Source organism: Sceloporus undulatus, chromosome 1, assembly GCF_019175285.1.
Source record: "Sceloporus undulatus isolate JIND9_A2432 ecotype Alabama chromosome 1, SceUnd_v1.1, whole genome shotgun sequence".
Taxonomy (NCBI): Eukaryota; Metazoa; Chordata; class Lepidosauria; order Squamata; family Phrynosomatidae; genus Sceloporus; species Sceloporus undulatus.
Window position 1 is genome coordinate 38871581 of NC_056522.1, and position 25538 is coordinate 38897118.

Below are 25538 nucleotides of genomic sequence, written 5' to 3' on the forward strand. Positions count from 1 at the left end.
GAGAGCCTTCTCTGTGGCTGCTCTCAGACTGTGGAATTCCCTTTAATGGGTGGTCAGGTTGGCCTCCTCCCTGCTCTCTTTTCGCCGGCAGCTGAAGGCAGTTTTATTTAGGTATGTGTTTTGTAGATGAATTTTACTTCTGTTTTGCTGTTAATGTTTTATGTGTTTTTTTTCCTTTTTGGGGGGGTGGGTTAACTTTGTGTTTTCAATTTATGTTTTAATATTAATAATATTTAATTATTATTTTTCACTTTTGTAATAAACATTTTTACTTCTGTCTTTTAAAATTATTGTAACCCACCTTGAATCCCATTGTGGGAGTAAGACAGGATATAAATCTATGAAAATAAATAAATAAATAAAATAATAACAATCCTATATTTCAACAATTCTCAAGATACTGGCACTCAGATACAGCAAGTAGCAGTGGATAACAGATTCACTTGCAACCATCCCAAAAATGGCCATCTGACTTGAGGTCTACAATGTGTTTTTGCAAAGCAGTCAGCATAATGATGTGCTTTTGTTAAAGTGAAAATGCTCCAGGTTCACCTGTCCCCACTAAGTCATAAGTACCTAGAAGAAGAAGAATGAGTCATACTGTCTTCTCTGGGTGATTGGACAAATTGAATCCAAGGCAAAATACATGACTGGCAGATCAGGGCATTGGAACTGGGCTGTTTGAGGGCATATTACACATGAGGTCCCCAAACCTGGAAGTGAACAGTCTGTACTGAGGGTAATGTCTCATTCTTGCTACAAGGAAAGAGCTAGATAGGACTGTAATAAGGATGTGAATTTGCAGAGCTTGGTGATTGAGGGAGTAAGTGTTTTCCTTATTGTCACTGAAGCATGCAAGTAGACTGAAAATATTTATGTGTTGAACTTGCATAATATATTATGAATGAGTTTGAAAAGAAAAGGCTGCAAACAGGGTTGCTATTAATGAGGGTGCTAGTCTTCTCTGTCAGGAAAATCAGAGGTGAATGGTGAATGGCCCAGGAAGACTAGAAGTAGTTGATCTCCTTCCCCACCACCACTCCCTTCTCCTTTTGTGTCGTGTCTTTTAGATTGTAAGCCTGAGGGCAGGGAACTGTCCAATTAAAAAGATTGTATGTACAGTGCTGTGTAAATTTACAGCGCTTTATAAATAAAAGTTAATAATAATAATAATAACAAAGTATCAGGGGCAGACACTGTGTCAGAAAAAGGGTGATAGTTTGCAAGGGTTTTTGTCTGTTTGTTTTTAGATGGGGAAAAATGAACTTTTGAGCTCTGCACGTTCATAAAAAGAGTTTTTAGGAGAAGCAAGTCCCTTTGGAGATCTGAGAGCTGACTTAATAATAAATAATAAACTGTTTATTTATAGCCCGCTTTTCCTGGGAGATCAAAGCGAGTTACAACAGAGTACTACACAATGTACAATTTACAAACAGTATTCATATAAAACCCACAACAATACATCAGATTAATTAAAAACAGAGTAAAAATTGACAAGATAAAACCGAACAAACTAGCATAAAGTGCTGGTGCAACGGGGAGAGAGCAAATCTCATAACATCTGGGAGAAAGCCTGTTGGAAGAGGGAAGTTTTTAACTTCTTCCTGAACAGGTCAAGGGAGGTAACCGAGCGGAGCTCACCAGGAAGAGAGTTCCAAAGCTGCGGGGCAGAGCTAGAAAACGCCCTCTGTGCAGTCACGGAATATCTCGTGTGAGGAACCCTCAAGAGTTGCTTCCCGGCTGACCTGAGAGCGTGGGGCAAATTATATGGGGAGAGGCGGTCCTTCAAGTACCCTGGGCCCAAGCCATTTAGGGCTTTATAGGTAATAACCAACACCTTGTATTGCGCCCGGAAGCAAATGGGCAGCCAATGCAGATCGTATAAGACAGGCGTTATATGGCTGGTCCTGGAACATCCAGTGACCAACCTCGCTGCCATATTCTGCACCAATTGAAGCTTCCGGGTTTGATACAAGGGTTGCCCCATGTACAACGCATTACAGAAATCCAACCGAGAGGTTACCAGAGCATGCACCACCGTTTCAAGGTCCCCCTGGCCCAGGTAGGGTCGCACCTGGCGTATCAGCCGAAGCTGATAACAGGTGCTCCTGACTGTCGCATCCACCTGAGATGTAAGGTGGAGCGACGAGTCCAAAAGCACCCCCAGACTGTGAACTGAGTCCTTCAGGGGAAGCGTAACCCCATTTAGGACAGGTGGACAAATCTCCATCCCCGGGCCCGGGGAACCTATCACAAGTACTTCCACTTTCTCTGGATTCAAGCTGAGTCTGTTTTCCCTCATCCAGCCCATTACTGACTCCAGACAGGCATCTAGAGGAGAGATGCCATCCCTGGTCACTGCATCAGTCGGAGACACAGAGAAACATATTTGGGTGTCATCAGCGTACTGATAGCACTGCGCCCCGTGTCTCCGGATAATCTCTCCCAGCAGTTTCATGTAAATGTTGAATAGCATGAGGGACAGAATGGCTCCTTGAGGGACAACAGATGTAAGTGCCCTCTTATCGGAGCACACGTCCCCCAACTGCACCATCTGGAATCTGCCCGAGAGGTAGGAACAGAACCACTGGAGCGCAGTGCCCCTGATACCTAACTCCCTCAGGCGTTCCAGAAGGATACCATGGTCAATGGAGTCGAAAGCCGCTGAGATGTCTAAGAGCACTAACAGGGACATGCTACCCCTGTCCATGCCCAGACGGAGATCATCGACCAGGGAGACCATGGCAGTCTCAACTCCATAGCCTGCCCGGAAGCCAGTTTGAAATGGGTCTAGAAAATCTGTTTCATCCAAGACCGATTGAAGTTGAAAGGCAACTGCCCTCTCGATCACCTTCCCCAAAAAAGGCAGCAGGGAAACAGGCCAATAATTACTTCGAATCAGGGGGTCTAGGGAGGGCTTTTTTAACAGCGGTTTTACAATGGCCAAGTTCAAGCTGGATGGAAAACGTCCTTCCCTAAACGATGAATTAATTATGGGGCACAACATAACAGTTACAACCGACCCCTCCTGAGCTGCTAGCCAAGAGGGACAGGGATCGAGAGAGCATGTTGTCTTCCTAACACTTCGAAGGATCTTGTCCACTTCCTCGGTACTCACAGACTCAAAATGATCCAGTACAATCGAGTCCATGGAGGCTCTGGGGACCTCTACTCTGGATCCTGAAGAAATACTGGCATCGAGATCAGCCCTTATCCGAGAGGTTTTATCTGCGAAGAAGTTGTTAAACTCGTCACAGCAGGCCTTGGATGGTTCCAAAATAGAGTTCAGAGAGGAGGGCAACTGGATAAGCTCCCTCACTACCCTGAACAGCTCTGCTGGACGCGACTCTGCAGACACAATAGGTGCAGCATAGAACAAATTCTTAGCTGCACTTATTGCCACTCCGTAGGCTTCCAAATGAGAGTCCAGGAGTGCCTTGTCGGCTAAGTGCTGGTGTCTTCGCCAGTCACGCTCTAGTCGTCACAGAACCCACTTCCTTTCCCCGAGGCCTTCCGTATACCAGGGCTGTTTTTTTGGAAGCAGGCCTGAGAGGACGCTTGGGAGCGATACTGTGTATAGCCCTGGAGATATCAGTATCCCAGATGTTAGTCAGGGCATCAACAGAATCGCCGTCAGTTCCAACCATATACCCCTCTAGGGCCTCTTGGAACCTTTTGGGTTTCATCAGCCTTTGAGGGTGGACCCTGGGAGGGATCTGGGTAGATGCCTTGAATTTAACCTCGACCAGGAAATGGTCCGTCCATGACAAGGCGGAGATATTTGTTACCTCCGCCCACGGACTCTCCATGTCCGTACAAAAGACCATATCAAGCGTATTACCAGCAGAATGCGTAGGCCCTGAGACCAGTTGAGACAGGCCCATGGCAGTGATGGTAGCCATGAACTCCCAAGCCGCACCAATTGGACTATGACTGGCCTCGAAGGGGATGTTGAGGTCCCCCAGGACAAGAAGCCTAGGGGACTCCAACACCAGCTCCGAGACCAGCTGTGTCAGCTCGGCCAGGGAGTCTGTTAGCACACGGGGTGGCCGGTAGACCAACAGAATCCCTAAACTGTCTCTGGCCTTCATGGTCAGGTAAATACATTTGATATGGGCAGTTTGTCGGACATGGTTCCTGGTTAAGGAAAAGGTGTTCTTGTGAATCAAGGCAACACCCCCCCCCCGCCCACCGTCTGGTCCTTAACTGAGTACCTGGCAGGAAGGGCCTGAGCCCACACTGCTTCACTTTCAGGCCCAAGCCAGGTCTCAGTAATGCAAGCCAGGTCGCAGTTCTTATCCTCTAATAGATCGTATATTAGGTAGGTCTTATTCTTTACAGACCTGGCATTGCACAGGAGCAGAGACAGGGTTTGGGGTACAGTTGGACTGACCCTCAGATCTCTCTGGTTAGGAGAGTGGATGGAAGGAGAGATAGATATTACACATCGATCTCGCCTTCCTTTACGAAATGATTCCACTCTCCTACCGCTATATCTCCCCCTGCCCCACACTACTCCAATGGGAGCCTCGCTCACACCAAAACTTGATACATCTGGCAATCAATCAAAGCATTTGAGGTGTATATTCACCTATGCTCAGCCTGCATATTTGTCAGTCAATGCAAACATTTCAGTATACTCTCTCAGTTAACTCTTTCTAGAAGAAAGTGATGTACAAAGTAAAATGCACTTGAACTTCAATCCACTTACAGAAGCAGGATGGATGTATCTTCAAAAAAGGCACAATGAATATGCCCCTTTTGTCAAATTATCATCTCTTGGTGCATTTTTACATTTTGAAAGCATATTGCAGAACATCTCTGTGCTGTATATGCAAATGTTGCTTGAAAAGAATAAATAGTATCATAGAGCTATTTTTAAACTAAATCCCTGCCCTAACCAACATACATTCTGTATACACGCTGGGGCATGGAAAAAGCAAAAGGAGTTCGGTTATAAGAGCCAAACTGAACCCTTGCCAATGTACCATATATAGAAGGAGCACCACGTACATCCCTAGAAAATGATGCCTATCTGAATACTAAGTGCCAGCCATTTCTTACTTTCCCCCAAGCCATATGAATCATAAAGATACCATAGTGCCTTTGGCAGAGATAATGATACCTGCTTCATACTTGATTAAAGTTTGTGTGGTTTCTCCATCCCTGTTTATATGTAGCAAAAAGTTGATATTACAGTGGGCGCTATCCACGGGGGTTTGGTTCCAGGACCCCCTATGGATACCAAAATCTGTAGATGCTCAAGTCCCATTATAAAGAGAATGCTGTTTTCTGTTCCATAAATGTTGTTTTCTGTGCAAAACAACCACATACAAATTTTTCACAGAATAAGCCCCAAATTACAAATGGCATTTGATTAACTGTGGTTTCCACAGTGGGAAGAAGAAACTTGGGCTGCATCTGCACTGCAGTAATAATCCTGTTTGGCACAACTTTAATTGCCATGGTTCAGTGCTATGCAATTCTAGGAACTGTAGTTTAGCAAGACATTTGGCCTTCTCTGTCAGAGAGCTCTGGTGGCCCTCAGACTACAATTCTCAGAATTCCATAGCACTGAGTCATGACATTTAAAGTAGTGTCAGACTGGATTATTTCTGCAGTGCGGATGTAGCCATAATGAAGAGTTATATCCCTACCTATGATGTCACACTGGTGATATTACAACTGACATCTTCTGGTGATATCATTAAGCAAGTTATGTTAAGGAACAAGTGCAGTTACAAAATTTCCAATCTCTACAAATAAAAAACACCAATGCTAACAACTGAGGAATATACACACATTTTTCAAGGTTCTGTTCTAGCCCTAGGAGAACAAGACGACTGAGGACAAGAGAGTAGGTTACAGGTTCTAAGATTCAGAGCCAAGCCTGGGGGGGTAAATAAAAAGAAATAATGTTCTTAAAGATACACCACAATTGAGAGAAAAGCTACCAATGGCACAAACTTGAATGTACCCGTTTGTCAAAAGTTGGATAGAAATTGAATTATGCAAGAAACAAGATTGGCTTGAAAGCCCAAGGCTTTCACCCTTGACTGACAAGAATGAAAGAGCTGTGTATAATATCTCCTGGCTGGTTTTCAGAAAGGACTGGGCTTCATTTACTTATTTAAAAGTCTTCTGTACAATTAGTTTGCAGGCAATATCATTTTCTCACTTACAGCTTAATACAATCTTGCATCTAGTTGGCTGAGAGAATATATGGCATGAGTATGGAAAGCCAGTGCCTTAAGTGCCAGGACATAATATGTATGTTCCTTTCAGTGGCATAATGTACTTTTACAATGCTGCAGTTAAAGAACTCAACAACATAAAGGAGTGTGATGTTTCAAAATAAAAATATATGCCAAATCCATATTTCACTTAGATACTGCCCACGCAGCAAGGTGGAATTTCCCTACTTCCCCACATACACAAGTAAGTGCTTTAGCAGGTTTTCCAACAATGGTTTTAATTTTATTAAGAGGAGCAAACAGTATATAGATGAAAATGACACATGGTAGTAGAAAATGAACTTCATTCCTTATTAAACACATACATACAGAGAGAGTTTTAAATTCATACAACCAGAGGTGAATGTGACAAATCAGATGGTTATTACAGAATGTAGTATATAATCTGCAATTTGTCTTAAAGTTTGATGAGTTATAAGACTATGTGTAATACATGGCAAACCCCTTATCCTTCATTCACAGAAAAGTAGTGTAATTTTTAAAAAGTGTGCTGCATTTGGGAGAATAACTGGAAAACAGATCAACCTCCCAGTGCATCCATGTGCACAACAAGAATGTGATTTGTGAAAATTACAAATCGCCCTTAGAATCTCCAAATTTTCTGGTCTATCCTTTGTTTCTAGCCAGAAAATGGTGCATTGTAAGACTATCTATGGTGAGTGCACAATGAAGACTATTTCCTCCAAAAAAGAATTCTGCCCACTGTTCTGTTTGGTCTTCAAATTTCTAACACTGCAGAGAGGAAGACACTGAAAACTATCCATACCTAGAATCCTGATATAGGCTGTATTTGCAATCCCTTGGTTACTTTGTTTTCCTGTCCCCCCCCCCCTCCCTTTTTTTTTTTTTTTTTTTTTTTTTTTGTATGCCTGGACTGTATTTCTCTATGCTCATCTAAAGTTTTAATATGCAAAGTGTTTTGCAGTACTTTTGAGAGTAACTGAGTAAAATATGTTGTAGCATTAACCTCCTTAAACTATGGGGTTGTCCACCTGCCAAAAGGCCCAGGATCCCCCCCAGCCCCACATTGTCTTGATCAGATGATGCAGGCCAAAACCCCTGGGGTAAGATCAGGCCCAATCCTGCCTATCCAGGCACAGATGTATATGTTCTACCCTGACTTTGGGGTAAATAGCTTTTACCCCAGGGTAATTTACCCCTGTTTTTCCATGAGGTTTCTAGAAAACTCTGTGGCAAAACCTGGATGTGCACACATACCCCTGTGCTCCTTACCTTGCTGGCCGATTGAAGAACCCCACCCCCATCACTGCATTTCCAAATCAGACACCAGGTGCCCCATTTCCCCATAAGATGTGGCAACAGGGGAGCAGCCTCTTTAGTTGGGGCAATGTCTGGCAAAGTAAGGAATGTATGCTTGTCCTGGTCCCAAGTCGGTGTCTGTCCTGCTCCTGGGTCAGTGGAGGATAGGTGTGTGAATAACCCGCTCATCCCTGCACCAACCCAGGGACAAACTCAGGCAAGCACTGAGGCCGGGATAGCCCAGGCTGAGCCAATGCTATCCTGGCCCATCTGCTCAGGCCCATAGTCTACTTTCTCAGATGGCCAGTAAGGCGGGTTATAGACCGCCCATTTGGGGCGGGCTGCACCCGCCCCTTTCCCCGCTGTATCGGGGCCTCAGTGTGCAGAGCGGCAGCCGCTGAGGCCCCGATCCGCTGCTTTTCAGGCTGCGGGGAAGCGGCAAAACGCCGCTTCCCTGCAGCCTGAAAAGGGGTGTCCTTGGGGCTTCAAGCCCCAAGGACACCCCACAGCGGCGGGGAGGGGGAGAAAGGGGCTGCTTGGCCCCTTTCTCCCTTGCTTCGGTGGGCGCAGCCGTCTGAAGGCTGCGCCCAGCGAAGCAAAGCGGCTCCTCAAACCAGGAAGGAGCTCGAAAACGGAGCTCCTTCCTCGTTCGCGCAAAAGGTGCCCTAGGTGCCCTGGCGCGGAGCGAGGACGTCACGTCCGCGCCGCCCTGTGTAGAGGCGGCGCGGCCGTGACGTCCTCATGGCGGCGGCCGTCTGGAATGGCCAGTCATTTTTTACGCGCAGAGCGCGTATTAGGGTTAGGGAGATGCGGAAGCACTGCACCTCCCTAACCCTAGTACGCGCTCTGCGTGTACTTTCATGGCGGTATGTAACCCGCCTAAGTCTATAAAAGCTAATGCTACAATGCCTTACACCCAATTAGTATCTGGTATTCATGACAGGCAGAATTCTTATTGGGGGAACACCCTCATTTTTTCCACCCCATATCTACATGTCTGGTGAACTTTCTTTCCTAAAAGCCTAAAAAAAAAGGCAATTCATTGTTTAAATAGGTTGCAGGGCTCCATCCCCTGCAGTGTTTAACATTTTCAGAAATGTCTTTTTTCAAATCTAGGAATGGATATCCAGCAAATTCTGGTTAGTGTGATGTTGTTAGAGCCCTGGTGGCACAGAAGTTAAATGCTGGTACTGCAGCCACAAGGTTGTGAGTGAGTTTCGATCCCAGGGACTCCAAGGTTGACTCAGCCTTCCATCCCTTTATAGGTCAGTAAAGTGATAACCCAGCTTGTTGGGGGACAATTGGCTTACAGACTGTAAACTGCTTAGAGAGTGCAAAGTTCACTGATAAGCAGTATAGAAATCTAAATGCTATTGCTATTGTTGTCTTTCTGCATTGTTGTAGTCCCTGTAGCTCCGAGAGGGTTCCAGCTACAGAAAATTAGGCCCTGGAGGTTGTGTATTTTCCCACTCAGAAGTCAAGGGTTAAGAGCCTAACACATTTCCATATGTTTCTGAAATAACTAGAGTTGCATGAAGTTGATAGGTGAGGAATCTCTTTATAAAATAATCACTACCCCTTCAAAAAGGAACTGATAGCTTAATGTCAGATCAAGGTATCATTGAGGAGGGTGAGAAGTTCATTGATTCAGTAAGACTAAACATCATCAGGAGTTTTGCAGGTAAGCTGTGTATCTAATATGTTCATAATAACAACAGAATAAAAGCTCTAGCAATGATGATGGCATTCATCAATTCTACTGTTTTCTGTGCTATAAATAAACAATGTGTCTTGGTATTTTTCAGTATTTTTCAACATTATTGGCACTGACGAAGCAGGGATGAGCTACAATCTTGTGCTATTGCCCAGAGAGGCCTTTCTACATGACTGAGCAAACCATGCCTCAGCCAGATTTTATCCTTTGGCTAATATCCATGCAAGTTGATCCAGCACTGAACTCACAATAATTCTTCTCTGCATAAACACGGGTAAAAGCATGCCACAGCATATGAGAGAAGGAATGCAAGGAAAGGAAATAAAGCTGAAATTAAAATTAATGAGACACTGGCTACCGTCACACTTACAGAATTAATGCAGCTTGACACAACTGCCATGGCTACATCCTATGCAAGCCAGGGATTTGTAGTTTCTTGTGGCACCAGAGTGCTATGACAGAGAAGACTAAATATCTCACAAAACTACAAATCCCAGAATTCTGTATAGCATAATTGAGCCATGGCAGTTAAAGCAGTGTCAAACTGCTTTTATTTTGCAATGAAGAGAGTAGATTTGGTGATCTTAACACTAACTAAAATTAACAAATGAACATTTGCACTGGACAAGTTGTATAGCACTTTGTCTTTGGGAGAACTAGGAGCTTGCCAGGCTTTGAAGAAAACAACTTACAAGCCCCAGAAGATGTGGCTATATCATAGACAACACACAATAAAGTCTAAAACCAGGGATGGGAAATTTTTTTGTCCAGTTCATTTTTGTTAAGAATTTATCCAAATTTGCAAGGCATGCATATTGATTTCTCCCATTGAACGTGGGAGAAACTAAAATCCAGAGATTTGTCTTTCTAGTTCCAGAATCCTGAGAGCTCAGTTCTTCAAGGTCTAGGCGGTGTTTATCCCAGTGTATTTGCTCATGCTAGTGCCAAGTTAGTGCTGCCATTTCTCCCTCCCCAAGGGACTCCTCAACATTAACACTGATATGGCTTGAGTGGTCTCATCATGCTAGGAAAAAATGCACCCAATGAATATGGCTGTTGCAAAGGGAGAAGAATTGAGCTCTATTTAGCTATAGAGTGTTTTATAACACTCTGCAGCTGGTTCACTTAAGCTGTAGGTTCAGTCAAAGTTCACTCAAACATTACTCCCATTCATTTAATTAGGGATCACTCCTAGGTAAGCAGATATAAGACTTCAGCCTTAATTGTTTTGTAATATATGAGCAATGGTTTTACAGAAACTTAGAATTTGGGGTAGGAGACAAAAAGGCCATAGGATACAAAAGTACATAGTTCTTGACTTCAATGTACACATGACTGACCTCCAATGAATCTCGCACAAAGTGCCACCTGAATCTATCATTAACTGATAAAATAATTTACCTTCCCTATATAAAGTGAGATTCTTTGTATCAGTGTTTTCTTCCAAGAATGTTTTCAGGAACTAATGATGGCTCTCTCACCTGCTGTGCCTGTTTCTCCAAACTGAAAAATGAACTTGATCATTGAACAAGCCCCCTTCTGCCAAAAAGTTAAGCTTTCAGCAATACCCATTGTTCAGGTACCTCAAGCAAGCCTACCCAATTCTCCTTCATAGCATTACTAGCTATAATCTCAGCTATCCAACTCCATCCTGAAGCCCTACTAGAATAGGAGCAGAGTTGGGAGTAGGACTTTTGAGGGTAAATAATTGCTATATCATATGGCGATCTTCAGTATAAAAGGAAACCTAGTTATACATGGAGCTTTGAAAGATTGCATCATGTATTTTTGCATTCTAGTTGGTCAAATAAAGGTATCACTGTTTTGTGGATTTGAGATGTTATTATATCTGGTCATACATAGTCCCTGCCCCAACAGTTACTGTGCTTTTCGCATAGTAACTCATGGAACAATACTGTATGTCACTGCCACAGAACAGGGCTAGTACTAGTGTTATGGCAGAAGAAATATTTTACATACTAAAGTCCACAGTGAGGGGTATGGGATACCTAAAATTTTTTGAATCCTCTGGTGAAGGAAAAAGACCCCTCCCTTCTATGTACAGAAGAGGCATTACCACCACACTGAGGGCAGAGGAAAGCTTGGGGATAGAAAGGCAGATCACCTGTCACCCACAGCACTATATTGCAGCTATTTATTTCCTTCCCCAGCATCTGATGTCTTTGATGGCTGCCTCACTCTACTTAATGGTAGAGCTGGTTATTGAAAGAGGCCCTACCTATGAAAGTTACAGCTACTAGAGAAGTGAAGCAGAACACATCTTTAGCTTGGAAGTGTTTCAATCTCTGGCACATATCATAAAAGTTAAAATTTTGGAGAACTACTACTAGTCAGTAAAGACAATATGGTATTCTGTCATCTATTGTGTTTGGGCAATGCTGTCCAAACGCAAACATCTCAATTCTTTCTTCCATGAACAGAGCCAGTGGCAGTAACCATGGTCATCACCCAAGGGGGAAAAAAAAGCTCTATCAGAAAGATAACTATGACTTCTCTAACACTCTTGCCTCCAGAATACAGATACCCTGAAACAACCAGGGGCCCTTTCACACTATGTAATTATACAGTGGGCCCTTAGTATCCACAGGGGTTTGGTTCCAGGATCTCCCATGGATTACAAGATCCATGGATGTTCACATTGCATTAAATACAATGGTACAGTAAAATGGTGTCCCTTATATAAAATAGAAAGATCAAGATTTGCTTTTTGGAATCTATATTTTTGTAATATTTTCAAGCCATGAATGGTTGAATCCATGAATAAAGAATCCATGGATATGGGGGCCATCTGTAGCACTACAATTCCACTTTAATTCCTATCACAATATTCTGTGATATTCTGATAGGGAGGGGTATCTAGAATTCTCAGACAGAGAGTTCTAGTGCTTCACCAAACTACAGAGCACAGGATTTAGTGTGAATTTTAGTGTAAAAGGATCCCAGGTAATTAAATGCAAATTAAATGAAACAGGTTGGCTGTGGAAGACATTAAGGTAAAGGGTCTTCTACACACTTGTTCTCTACATAACATGTTACAAAATGCACGCATTTTAGCTGCAAACCAGAGGATACTTTATTACCACAATTGAATGTTTCCTGCCTGAACTTTTGCAGTAGGCATCACACAGGGCTACTCTTAAAACGATCTGGAAACCGGAACTAGTGTATTCATTAATAGACATGGGCAGAAGGAAATCTATTCCTTAGTAAACACAGCCTAACAGTATTGGTATTATCCTCAGGTGCCTTGACTAAATGATATCTTCTGTTCCTAAGTTTGAAGTCCATGGTCTGGCCATAAACTTTAAATGGATTAAACAGCCCTTTTTTAAACACTTACGATAACGCTTCCATGATGAAAACGAAAGCATTGCGCCATCTGCGATCCCACCAGGAGGCTCCTGTCACAGATCGGTGAAGTTTACGCGACAGGAGCAGAGCGGAAGGTAAGGAGTGTGATAAACTCCCTATTGTCATGTTCTATGTCATGCCTATTGCTTTATGTATGGACTCAGTGCCATTCTCTTTTTCCCCAAATAAAGAGATTTGTTAGCCCAGGCAACTGTTATAACACTTGAAAAAACTAGGGAAAAGCAACAAATAAAGAAAAACCTACTGCGGCATTTTAGATGCTGAAATAATCCAGCCAAAATTAAGTGCTGTCAAACCCCATTAATTTCAGTGGGAGGATTGACCACATGTTTAAGTGTCTCATGAGAAGTGCTTCACAATAGCTAGATCATGTACTTTTTGTGTGTGTCTTCATCCATAACAAAAAGAGTTGCTGGTAAATCCATATGAAAAAAGACACATTGAGGCATAATCAAAGTTGTTCTTTCAATGTCACTGCTGTTGTTCAAAAAAACAAATTCCACAAGAAGATGTCCAAAGAAATGTAAAATATCTAAAATCTGTGTACAGTATTTAAAATCAGTAACTCCAGTGACACTTTTTGCAAGAAACTTATTACACCTACTTATGCATCTATGTGGCAGTTATGTTCATTTCAGTGCCTAACAAATACCATTTTGGTACTCTGGGAATGCTGAACTACTTGGATATACCTAGAAATCTGACTTTCTTTATGAAGATACCTCCCACATCATAATGTAAACAGATTCTTTAACTCTTGCCAGTTTTAAAGGAGAATTGCTATCTGGTATGGGATGAGGATTGCACTGAATGGGAAAAGGCCCAAAGCACTTAGGAGTGCAGAACTAGTTTCACAGTTACATATGGTAGTTCTGTACACTCTTGGCTTATTTGTTACATTGCGTGGGGTTCTATGCTGATTTCTGTAAACAGAAAATTTGTATTTTATTTACTTATTTATTAAACACACGCAATTTACCAAGGTTCTACTGACTAAAGCAAATAAAGCTGACAAGGTCCTTAAAAATAATTCACTGTTTTTCATTAAAGCTGACAAGGTCCTTAAAAATAATTCACTGTTTTTTAGTACTTTATTTTTTTCTCTCTCTTCCTTGATGTGAATCTTTTATAGAACAGGATATAGTTCTAAAACAGGTTATGAAATAGCCTAAAGGCACCAGATCCCATCTGAGCTTGAAAGATAGGCAGGGTCAGCCCTGGTTAGTACTTGGAAGGGGGACTACCAAGGAATGCAGGTGATGTAACTTAGATTTCAGAGGAAGGTATCCGAAAACCACCTCTAAGAAAACCCTATGAAATTCATTGGGTTGCCATCAGTTGACAGGCAACTGGAAGACACACACATACACAGTCTTTTATTTTATGGAAAGAGCAGTGAAATAAGTCTGATATTTTAGCTAAATGTTTCAGAAATTGATGGGAACACAATCTTTGTAAGAAATTAATTTGTAATTAGCAACATATTACCCAGAATGGTGTAGTGGTTTGAGCGTTGGACCAGAAACCTAGAGATCAGGGTTCAAATCCTCACTAACCAAAGAAACCTACTTAGTGACAGGTTGGATTTTTTGGCTTATGAAACTCTGTAAAATATCATATTTGTTAGCCATGGAACAGAGTAAAAGTAATAGACATGCAAGTAACTGACACTAAATCCTCCTAAAACCCATAACTTGGACGCAGTTGAGTTCATTGTAGTCAGAATTATTTTTCAAGTAAAGTTGATCTAAATACCCTACATACATTAGATCCTGTCTGAGCTTGGAAGCTAAGCAGGCTCAGCCTTGATTAGTATTTGGATGGAAAACCACCAGCAAATACCAGGTGCTATGCAAATTGACAAACCAGCTCTGAGTATCCCTTGCCTAATACACTGGTGCCTCAGGTTATGAAATTAATTCGTTCCGCCATTCCTTTCGTAACCCGAAAATTTCGTAACCCGAAAAGGCTTTCCGTTAGCACTGGAAAGCCTATAGCTGCACTTTGCAGCATTTGAATTTCGCGCTGAAATGAATTTCGTAACCCGAAAAATATTTCGTAACCCGAAACAGTTTTTGCCAATCCAACTTTTTCGTATCCCGGAAATTTCGTAACCCGATCATTTCGTATCCCGAGGCACCAGTGTAAAAGCCTATAACATTGATGGGATCACATAAGTAACAGGTAATTTGAAAGCGCACACACACACAGAGTTTGGTAGCAGTATGAAGGAGAGATGGATAATTTCCTCTCTGTGACAATAACATAAGGGACAGCAACCATGAGATTATCCCCTTCGGCACTGTGTCATCTGGATGCAGTGCCAGAGGTGTACCAGAGTGGCACACAGCATCGTGGCACCCTGGGGAAGCATGGTTGCCATATCCCGACTGGGGGCGGGACTTTCCCGGTTTGGGGCGGGGCCACACGGTCCCGCCCTGGTTTAGCCCCTCCCCAGGACCTCCCCCCCAGCAAGGCCCTGGAGGCAGCTCCACCCCTCCCCATGGCTGTGTGCCACCCTCCCCGCCTCCCTGCCTGGCTTAGCCTAGAGAGCAGGTCTTCAAGACATCTGTCACTCAGAGCTATTGGCAGCCCACTTGGTATATATACCCTGCAAGAGGCCTTACTTTCCAGGTTACAGTGAGAAAAGAAAAAAAGGCCATAAATCGTTCATGTTTCACTGGGAGTCTAAATGCCTCATCTTTTAAATGTCTACCACTCAGTATTGTAGTAATTCTTTATCACAGGATCGTTTTTGAGGCCCTAAACACCTTTACTTGTAATATGCAAATTTCTCCCGAAGCTGACCAATGAGAAAGAAGCAATCAGCCCTCCTCCCCTTGGGTTGGTTTTCAATGGCTTGGTGAAGGAAGAGATTTTGCCTTGCGAGTTGCTGGTAAATAATAGAAGGCTTTGGGGTAGCAAAAGGCTGCAGAAATAGTTTGACCCCCTCCCTTAAACATCCATGGCTCAGTGCTATGGGATTCTGGGAATTGTAGTTTCTTTTGGCACCAGAGCTCTTTTGACAAAAGGAAGCTGAATGGTCCACAGAGGAGGCGTTGCCTGGGGGCAGAGCCTCTTGCCAGCAGTCTGCAGTGGAAGAGCGGAGGCTGATGGTCCTGGCCACTTCCCTTGGCTCCCTCTCTCCTCCTCCTCCTCCTCCTCTCAGAGTAGTCACAGCTAAGATGAGCTTCTCATTCACTCTCCCTGGCTTTTCTCTCCCCCCCCCCTGCACTTTGAGACCCCTTTAACTGCCAAAGCTCAATGCTCTGGAATTCTGGTGTCTGTGAGGCATTTGGCCTTCTCTGTCAGAGAGCTCTGGTGCCACAATAAACTACAATTCCCAGGATTCCATAGCACTGAGCCCTGGCAGTCCAAGCAGTGTGTTTTGGACACAGAGATCCTCCAAATGAATCCAGTCCCTAGCTTTTATATCTCTCACACACACTGCAGGAATAATAACCCACTTTGAGACTGCTTTAACTCAGTGCTAGGGAATCCTGGGAATGCTAGTGTTTGGGAGACATTGAGACTTCTCTGTCAGTGATGGCTCTGAGGCCACAATGGACTACAATTCCCAGGATTCCCCAGCACTGAGCAGTCTCAAACTGGACCATTTCCTCAGTGTGGATGCACCTGGGGAGGAATTCTGGGCACTGCAGTTCAACTACGTTTGGAGGGTTATGGGACTCCCTGTCAGAGATAGCTCTGGGGCCACAATGTACTACAATTCCCAGCATTCCCCAGCACTAACCCAGGACAGTTAAGTCACTCTCAAACTGGATTATTTCCTCAGTGTGGATGCAGCTTTGGTGAGGAACTCTGGGCATTTCAGTCCAGCATTGTTTTATTTCTGCAATGTATTTTGGACCAGAGACAAGGTGACCAGGCATCCTCCTCCTTTTCCAGGATATGCCCTCTTCTGTCAAATTTCAAAATGTCCTCCATTTGGATCATGGCTAAGAAGAATGGATTTATAATTACATGGGTGTTTTTAGCTTTTATTTTTGGCCATGTCCTACATTTTTTTTGCTTAGGTGCCCTACATTTTGGGGTGAGGGCATTGGTCACCTTGGTCAGAGAGCTTTCCAGGGGTTAACTGCCATTTTGCTGTGGTGCTGGAACAAACCACCATTCCCAGAATTCCATAGCATTCAGCCAAGACAGTTAAAGTGGTCTCAAACCAGATTATTCCTCCAGTGTAGATGCAGCCCAAGCCTTTTGCCTCTCTTATGCCTGAGATTTCAAAGCTCAGCCCTGGCACCACAACAAACTACAAATCCCAGGATTCCATAGGATGGAGTGATGAGAGTGAAAGCAGTGTGGCAGCAGCCTAAGTGTGCTTAATGCAGTTCTTAACATGGTGCACCTCTTGCCTACAGAGTCTCACAAGACTTTTTTGTTTAACAACTTGTACCCATTAACTCCATTTCATGTCTCCTTTATTTAGTGGGGTGGAATACAGACAAAACAAGTCAAAATGAAGAAAAACCAAAGTCCCTTGACCAAAGGGTTTGGTTGTGGAATAAGCCTCTGAAATATGCAAGAGGCAATGTTAAAATAAAGCCATGTTCAATGCTCAAATGTGCTGTTTGGAATGGGGAGAGGGGGGTGGCCAGAAAGGGAAGTACATTTCCGTAATCTGTCTACGAATAATGTCAAAATGTCCTCCATTTTGATCATGCCTAAGAAACATGCATTTATATTAACATTTCTAAAACAGCCTCAATTTTTTGCGTGTCCTCCATTTTTAAAAATGTGTCCTACATTTGAAAATGTTGTCCTGCATTTGTCCTACATTTGTCCCGGTTTGGAGGTCCTCACTTATGGCAACCCTATGGGAAAGAGTCAGGGCATGCGTCATCAGGACGCTGTACCCTGACTCCATCCTCAGGCCAGCCTTTTGGGTCGGTCTGTATAGGGCAAGAGTGGAAGAAACTGTAGCATGAACTTTTGTAGACTTGGTCTACTTTCCCAATTGCAACCAGGTCTATGTAGATAGTCTATGAGACCTTATGTTAAAACTTCTTTTATTCAGTGTGTCTTAAAGATGCTACAAAATCCCTTTTCATGCTGGATACCATGAATGGCTCAAAAGTCAAACAAATGGGTTCTAGAACAGACCAAGCCTGAACGCTCCCTAGAAGCCAAGATGACTAAGGCGATTTCTGCTGCTCTGGCTGCCTCCTGTTGCATTCTGCGATTTGTGGTTTAGGCAGGGGCATTTAGAATTCTCAGCCCAGAGCTCCTAGGCCTCACTGAGCTACAAACTCAGTGAATAGCAGCACCATAAGAGTGTAGTGCAGTAATCTACTAAATTGAGAGTGTTATACTTTGGCCGCATCATGAGAAGGCAGGAGTCACCAGAAAAGACAAGAATGCTAGAAAAGGTGGATGGCAGTAGAAAGACAGGTAGACCACACACCAGATGGATAGTCATACTCAATTATGGAAATCATAGTCCTGAGCTGGCAGGACCTGAGCAGAGTGGTTGAGGACAGAGGGGCTCTGAGGTGTCTTATTCATGGAACCACTGCGAGTCAAAGTCAACTGAAGGCATCTAATAACAAGAACAACATTGCAGACTAACACAGCTATGTTTCTAAATCCAATAGTTAATCTCAGCTAGAGTAGACCCACTAAACCAATAGGGTTTGTTAAATCACACTCTTGTAATTCAATAGATCTACATTACTTGGCACTAACAATTGTATTTATTCTATCATCACTAATATTTTTCCCTGTTCACTACCGATCTTCTAATACAGGCATTGCTTCTACATTAGAAAGATGGCTCTGACAAGCAATAGATAAGCGCCATAAATAAATAAATAAATAAATAAATAAATTGTGGAAATGTACAGATATGTGGCCAAAAGATTTGTAAGGAGTATCTTCACATTTATTAAAGTTTGAGGGTGTGGTGCATATTTAGTCCCAGAAAGGCTGAAGAAAATGATCTGGCTTTCTCAGTCTTAAATCATGCATCACTACTCAATTGTTTTTCTAGACAATAGGTCCACTACCATGTCTCAACATTCCTTTCTATCTGTGACATTCAAAGCATTCTTTGTCTGCAGTCACTCTCCATAAATATTTTCAGCCCTGTTTTCTCACCCCTTGTGTCATATCATTCATATAAGTAATGTTACTTAATACAATTTGATAGATACTGTACATCATTCCCCTATGAATATCAATGGTGTAAGAAGTATGTGGCTCTCTCATAGGTGAGTGGATTTTTAAAAAAAAGTTGGGAGGGTCAGGTAACTTCTATGCAAAACTTAGCAACATGTAATGCACTTTTGACTGTAATCATGCAAATAAGTGTGAAAGGGAAAAAAAGACAGGGAGTACTTCTCAATGTCCTATGGAAACTGAAGCCTGAAATTTCAGATAGCCTTGCTTTCAAGTTTCTCCTTGTAAGTACTATAAATAATGGTTATTTGGGAATGTTGTTTTTTAAAGGGTGAAAACTGACACAGGCAAAGAAAACTCAAGCAATTAACCTGGCAGAAAGACCTATAACTTTACAAACAGTAATCACTCATTTTGGGAATAAGAAAGACCATATTCTTTTAGGGTTAGTTTTTGATACAAATAGGAACAATGCCAATAAATGAGAAGAGGTCTTAAATCAGCCACCTCTTTATCACCCTCTGTCTCAAATCCTGGAAATACTGCTGTATAGAGATTGATAATAATGCAGTACATCCATCAATGCAAGAACTGAAGACTTTACAGGGATACTATGTTTTAATTCTTTTTTCAATAATTAAGGGTAAAAGTGAAAAAGTTTGTTTTCCTCTCTTCACACTAAGTCATATAGGTAATCTTTTTCTTCACTCTATGTTTCTTTCTTCATCCTATGTTATTTTCTTTTCCCACCTACAATCCTGAGGATCATCATAGACTTGGGACTAGGGCGTGTTTGGGAGGTCTCAATAGATGGAATTTGCAATACTTTAAGGTAAATGATTTGAGTTTGGAACTGGGAAACAATTTACTCCAGATCAGTTTAGCCTGTGGCCTACTCCTACCAACTGCTGCTTATTTATGTTCCGTGGTATTTTTCATATCTTCACTGGAGTTATCTGGAGCACCATGCTGTCTGAAATAATTTAGCATTGGGGGACCATAGCTCAGTGACAAACCACATGTTCTGCAGGAAGTAGGTCCCAGGTTCAGTTCTTGGTATGGCAATTAAAAGGTCAGATGTGGTGATAATGAAAAAAGAACAGCTTTATTTCTGAGTCTGTGTGGTTGTTGCTAGTCAAAGTATACAACACCGGTCTTCATGGGCAAGCAGACTTACCTGGTTTAAGGCAATTTCCTGTATCACTTTGTATCTACTTCAGTCTTGATGGATTAATTTATTACACTTTGAGGGAAAAAAAAACTATGTAGAAAGTCTTATAATAAAGTTTTGAGATGGAAGACATCTTGATGTGTTCTAACTTGGCAACTATATAAAAATAACCAAGGCGGGATACAGACGGGCAGGGGAAGACGTCTTGGAGGTGTATTCTGCTGAATACAGAGCCTCCAGACCACCCGCCCCGGAGGCGTGGCTAAGGTGTATGGGGCTTCCACATGGGGGGCAGTGAAGACGCCTAACCTGGGGCTGTTTCTGACCCACAGTTTCCATACCGCCACTTCGCAGGACGCTGCAAAAAGAGAGGCAGCTTCCTCACGGGCGGCCAAAAACGGGGCTTTTTTTTTCTTTTGCCGGCTGGCAGATGCGCAGCTGCGCAGCTGCGGCACTCAGCACAGGCGGCAGAAAGCCTATGTGCACATTTAAAGCACCCAAGCCTCTTTAAACTTTTCCCCCCGCCCTGCCCAAGAACAATGGTGGTCTCCTGCCAGCTGGTGATCAGCTGGTGTTGGCATCCTTGTCCTCTTGCACGTTGGTAGTGTCACCAGCATCATGGATGCCTCCTCTCCTTTGGTCCCCGTGCTCTTGCTGAATCTGCAATGCACAGCCACAGCTGTCGCCGCTGCCACCGCTGTCCCCCTGCCATCCCCCATCACCTCCCTTGTACATATGTAAATATTTAAAGTTTTAGCGTTTTTTTATTGTTAGATGAAAATGGCACAGGAATGTGTGTAGGGGTTCACTTTAAATTCCAAACTTTCCACAATTCTAGCAGTGCATGCGTACATGTTGCTCTAGGGTTAAGGTTAGGGTTAGGGTTACGAGTCTTAAAATGCGCTGCAGCTGTGCTGCAGCTTCCACACCTGCATGGCATCTGACGCTGCAATTAAAGCCTGACTGCAAACTGCACATGTTCCAGGACCCTGACTCATTATGCGATGCAGCAGACACGGAGCTTTTAAATGGGCAACTTAAATTAGCGGCGTAGCAATTCTGGCATACCGGTGCAGCAGCTCATAGATGGAGATGCGCAGCTGCGCACTATATAGAAAAGAAGCGGGGAAAAGCGGCACCTTTTTAATGCCACTTCTTCCCGCTTGGGGCGTGTGGGTGGCGTGTTCATGGCGGCATTCAGGTAAGGGCCGTCTGAAGGCTATACCTTCATGACGTCATGAACACACCCCTTTTTGCCCATCTGTATCCCGCCCAAGATATAATGTGTTTTGTTGTTGCTGCATGACTTCAAGGCATTTCTGATTTATGGCAAACCTAAAGTGACCCTATCTCATAGTTTTCCTAGCAAAGATTTATCCAGAGAGAGTTTGTCATTGCCTTCATCTGAGGCTAAGAGAGTGTGACTTGCCCAGGGTTACCCAGAGGTAACCATGGTGAAGCTGGGATAGGAACTCTGGTCTCCCAGCCTCCTAGTTCAATACTCAATCCACTATACCATACTGACTCATTTACAATTACATATTTTTTCACTTATTAAAAAATTATGACAGTTTTAGTTAATTTCATAATATTTTTGGGACTGATTTAAATTTCACTGAAGTTTAAAGTTCACTGAACACTGAAGACTTTAAATAATGTCTTCAAAATAAAGTGCCACAGAGTTGTACTGAAGGACCTGTAGCTTTTAGCATGTAAATTCTGCATAAAATAAGTACAGTTGGGGAGTGTTTTGTTTTGTTTTCCCAATGGCAAACACAAGCACCCATGAAATACTACAGTGGTACCCCGGGATACGAATTACCCAGCTTACGAATTTTTCGGGATACGAAAAAATCCCATAGGGATTTATTGTTTCGGCTTACGAAGGTTTTTTCGGGTTACGAAAAAACCTCGGCGCTATTTTCAATGGAGCCGCGGCAGAGCCGCGGCTTTTTTTCCATTAGCGCCTATGGCAATTCAGGTTACGAAGGTTTTTCGGGTTACGAAATTAGCCGCGGAACGAATTAATTTCGTAACCCGAGGGAGCACTGTACTTTGGATAATCCTGTGTCTTCTGGAGGTAGTTTTTCAGCATTGCAAACAGAGATAATAAAAAAGAAAAAAAGACACGTTAAGTGTTAAGGCATTTTTGCCTAGCCTTTCACTCAAAATGGAGAAGTTAGCAATTTAGTCTTCATCACACAAAGCAACCGCTAGATTAAACTGGACTTCAGTGTGAGCATGATTAGGAACAATAAAATGCAACAAACTGGAAAATAATGCGGGAGGGGGAATTGTGCTTATCTGATTCTACTTGGATGAGAAAACTGTAATCAAGTACTGACCTTGAATTGTCCTCTTGAAGAAAGCCTTGCAGGCTTCACATGAAGCCACACCATAATGGTACCCTGATGCAATATCACCACATACCAAGCACAGTCTTTTGGGCATTGAGTTCAGCATGTATTCACACTTAGTTTGGGAATCTTCAGCAATAGTACTGGAGCAGTCGTCATATCGTTTCCTGACAGGCCCATTACCACCAAGGCCCGGGGCAGAAGGGTAGAGTGGTGGTGAATCTAGCCCATTCTGATGTCCATTCATGGTTGAACTGTAGCTCCCACTGGCGTCGGAGGAGCCACCAGGGCTGTGGTGATTGATGCTGTCCGTCAAGGAGGCGGGGCTGGACGGTTCCGTCTTGATATATGACGAACAGCTAGAATCAATGTGTCGATCCTTGCTTGACATTCTGCAGAGAAGCCTGCATTGTAAAAAGAGAGAGCAAGAGGTTTCTGTGCATTAAAGACAATGCTCTTTAAAGGCAGCACTGCAAGGGCTAAAGACCACACATCATTCATTCATTAGTCAATACCTCTTGTTTTACATGAAGGTAATCAGCATAAGGGCATTGCAGGGCTTTATCAAAGATTCAGACAGGCGGTAAACAAAAAACCTTAAAGAGAATGAATCTTTTTTTTTTTTTTGTTCCCTGTTCTACACATTGCCAATTTTCGTTATATCAATTCTAAAATTCTAAACTTGTTATCTACAATGACAATGAATTCACCACCACCACATGTTTTAAGTGTTCTTTCATACACTCCCCCATATCTCATAGTACTGCTAACAAAACCTTTCTGTGGGTGGGCGGGGAAATTTATATTCAAGCAAATGAATATTTTCCTCTAAATTTACTGTTTTGCAGTGGCATGTTTCAATCAAGCATAACTGTGTTCTCTGTTGACTGGAATTCAAAATCTTGGAGCAAACTTTTTTTGGTGGTGTGCATGTGGAGGGAGAGAAAAAACACTTTTATTAACAGATGATCTCACTTTCCAAGAACTAATTTGGGGTTGATTTCAGTTTCACAAAATCTAATTGAAATTATTCATCAGTTTCGCCTTCAGTGGGGTCCCAGGCAGGTTCAGGGTCACTGTAGGTTGGGGACAGGTTTCTGGAATCTAGACTAAAGCTGCACACACCACTGCATTCAGCCTGGGAAATCTCCCATTGGAGCTACTGGAAACCTCCTTCTCAGTGCAAATGCACAGCGTGGGAGGGGGGGATGTTCCTCAACTAAACCTCTCACAGTTACATTTTCTTTCTATACCCTGCTTCTGCCAAGGGACCCTCTCAACTGCTACTTGTATTTTTCAACAAAGAAGAAGTGCTGGGGGGGGAGATTAATTAATGGAGATACAGGTAGAAATAAAAAAGTACAAATTTAAAATAACTCAGTAGAGGCTGATCCCTCAAGGCAAAGACTATCTATCACCAGACAATAACCTCTTCCTGCCTCATTACTTATGCAATCAATGGGCTGGCACTAGTTGACAGTTGCATCCTTAATCAGTCTTCTTCTTCTTCTTCTTCTAGAACTTCATGAAGCCTTCAAAAACTTCAGTTCCCAGGCTGGTCATTTGTTCTAATTCTACTTCTGTGTGACTTCAGTATTTTTTTTAAGATATGAGGACTATATAAACCAGTCATCTATCTGATTTCAGTCCTGATAAAGGATCACATTTTCAATGTGGAGTTGAAGGCTTTCATGGTTGGCATCCATAGATTTTTGTGGATTTTTGGGGATATGTGGCCATGTTCTAGAAGAGTTTATCCCTGACATTTCACCAGCATCTGCGGCTGGCATCTTCAGAGAAATTTCTCTGATGACACCAGCCACAGATGCTGGTGAAACGTCAGGAATGAACTCCTCTAGAACATGGCCACATAGCCCGAAAACCCCACAAAAAACAATCACATTTTCATTTTGTTTTAGTGTTAGGTTGAGCTAAAAAAATTGTGGCTGTCTAGATGGGGTTCAACTACAACTTTCAGAACTCATCACTGTGGACTATTCTGGCAAGGACTGCTGAGAGTGGCAATCTGACAAAATCTGGAGGGCTGGCTAGCTCCCACTCCTGCTCCAAGCCTTCCTTCTTTGCTAAGTAGAAATATAAAGAATATCAGCACAAAAGTCTGCCAATTCCAAACACCCATTTAAGTTCCACATTAGAGGCCTGTAGAAGAGACATCAGCTTACTTTACAAATGAAGGATTTTTTCTCCAAATGATTCATTCTCATTGGATCAGCCCATTGAAAGTCTATTAATCCTCATAGGACTTCGTGCCTCCAGCATGAGACAAAGTCCACAAGCACTTTTTCCCATCAAGGCTTCTGCAACTGGTACAAAATCTCTCTGCAAAATTAAATTCTATTTTTCTTTCATGAAGCAAAAAAGACACACTTATAAAACCAACCATGGAAGGAGTGGCTGATTCATGGTTCCATCTTTTTAAGTTCATGAAGTAAGGCATAGTTCATCTATGTCATTTCAGAATTACCCAATTAACAATTAAATTGTGCAAAAAAAAAAAAAATCTCAAAAATGCATATTCTCTCTCAAGAGCAATGGAAATTATTCAGCTCTCTTATTTTGTCATTTATCATTCTTAATGTTAAGATCAAGAGAAGTGAGGGTTTAAATTCACAGTTTAGATCCCAGAAGCCTGAGAAGGGGATAGGTCATCAACATGTCCTGCAACAGATGATTACTATAGCGATATCTCCCTAAGTGCATTTCTGTGGGATAAGGCAAGCAGCATGTAGTCTGAGAACCCAACTCTGGCAAAACTCTTGTTAAAAGCCATTTCCTCACCTGGTCATGGTGATTCCCATAAACTCTAGCTAATATAGCCAACAGGAATTTTTGAGCATTTAGTCCTAAACATCAAAAGATCCAAAAGGGCTCCATAACCTGGTTAATATTAAAGAACTGTACTGTAATGTCATTGTAAGATAATAGGAAGGTGGCAAGTGAGGAATCAGTAGGTTCTGCCTACTATTAAGATTGGTTCCAACTTCCATCAGGCACCATGACGTATCAATCCTGATTTCTAGTATCATTCATGTCTAGTTTGGCAGTGATAGTAGGTAAGTACTGCATGTAAGCTTGGATTTTGATGAACCCTCTCTAAAGTACAGTAGTTCCAGAATTGGAAAGCAGCTGCATAGTGCATGTTTTTCCAGTCTGAAATCTGAGCATGGATAGCAGAGACTGAAACCTCCAAAATGTCTTGAAAATGGGAAGATCTTGGACAAATTAAGCTG

General features: G+C 42.6%; 1 protein-coding gene across 12 annotated transcripts in view; it reads right to left on the minus strand.

Annotated features, from left to right (window-relative positions):
- ESRRG (estrogen related receptor gamma) overlaps nt 1-25538 on the minus strand; it is a 612697-nt gene that overhangs the window by 165427 nt on the left and 421732 nt on the right. For all 12 annotated transcript variants that reach the window (XM_042444949.1, XM_042444960.1, XM_042444954.1 and 9 more), the window contains one exon: nt 22276-22691. In XM_042444949.1, the coding sequence (XP_042300883.1) occupies nt 22276-22691 (416 nt within the window). The remainder of the gene's footprint in view (nt 1-22275; nt 22692-25538) is intronic.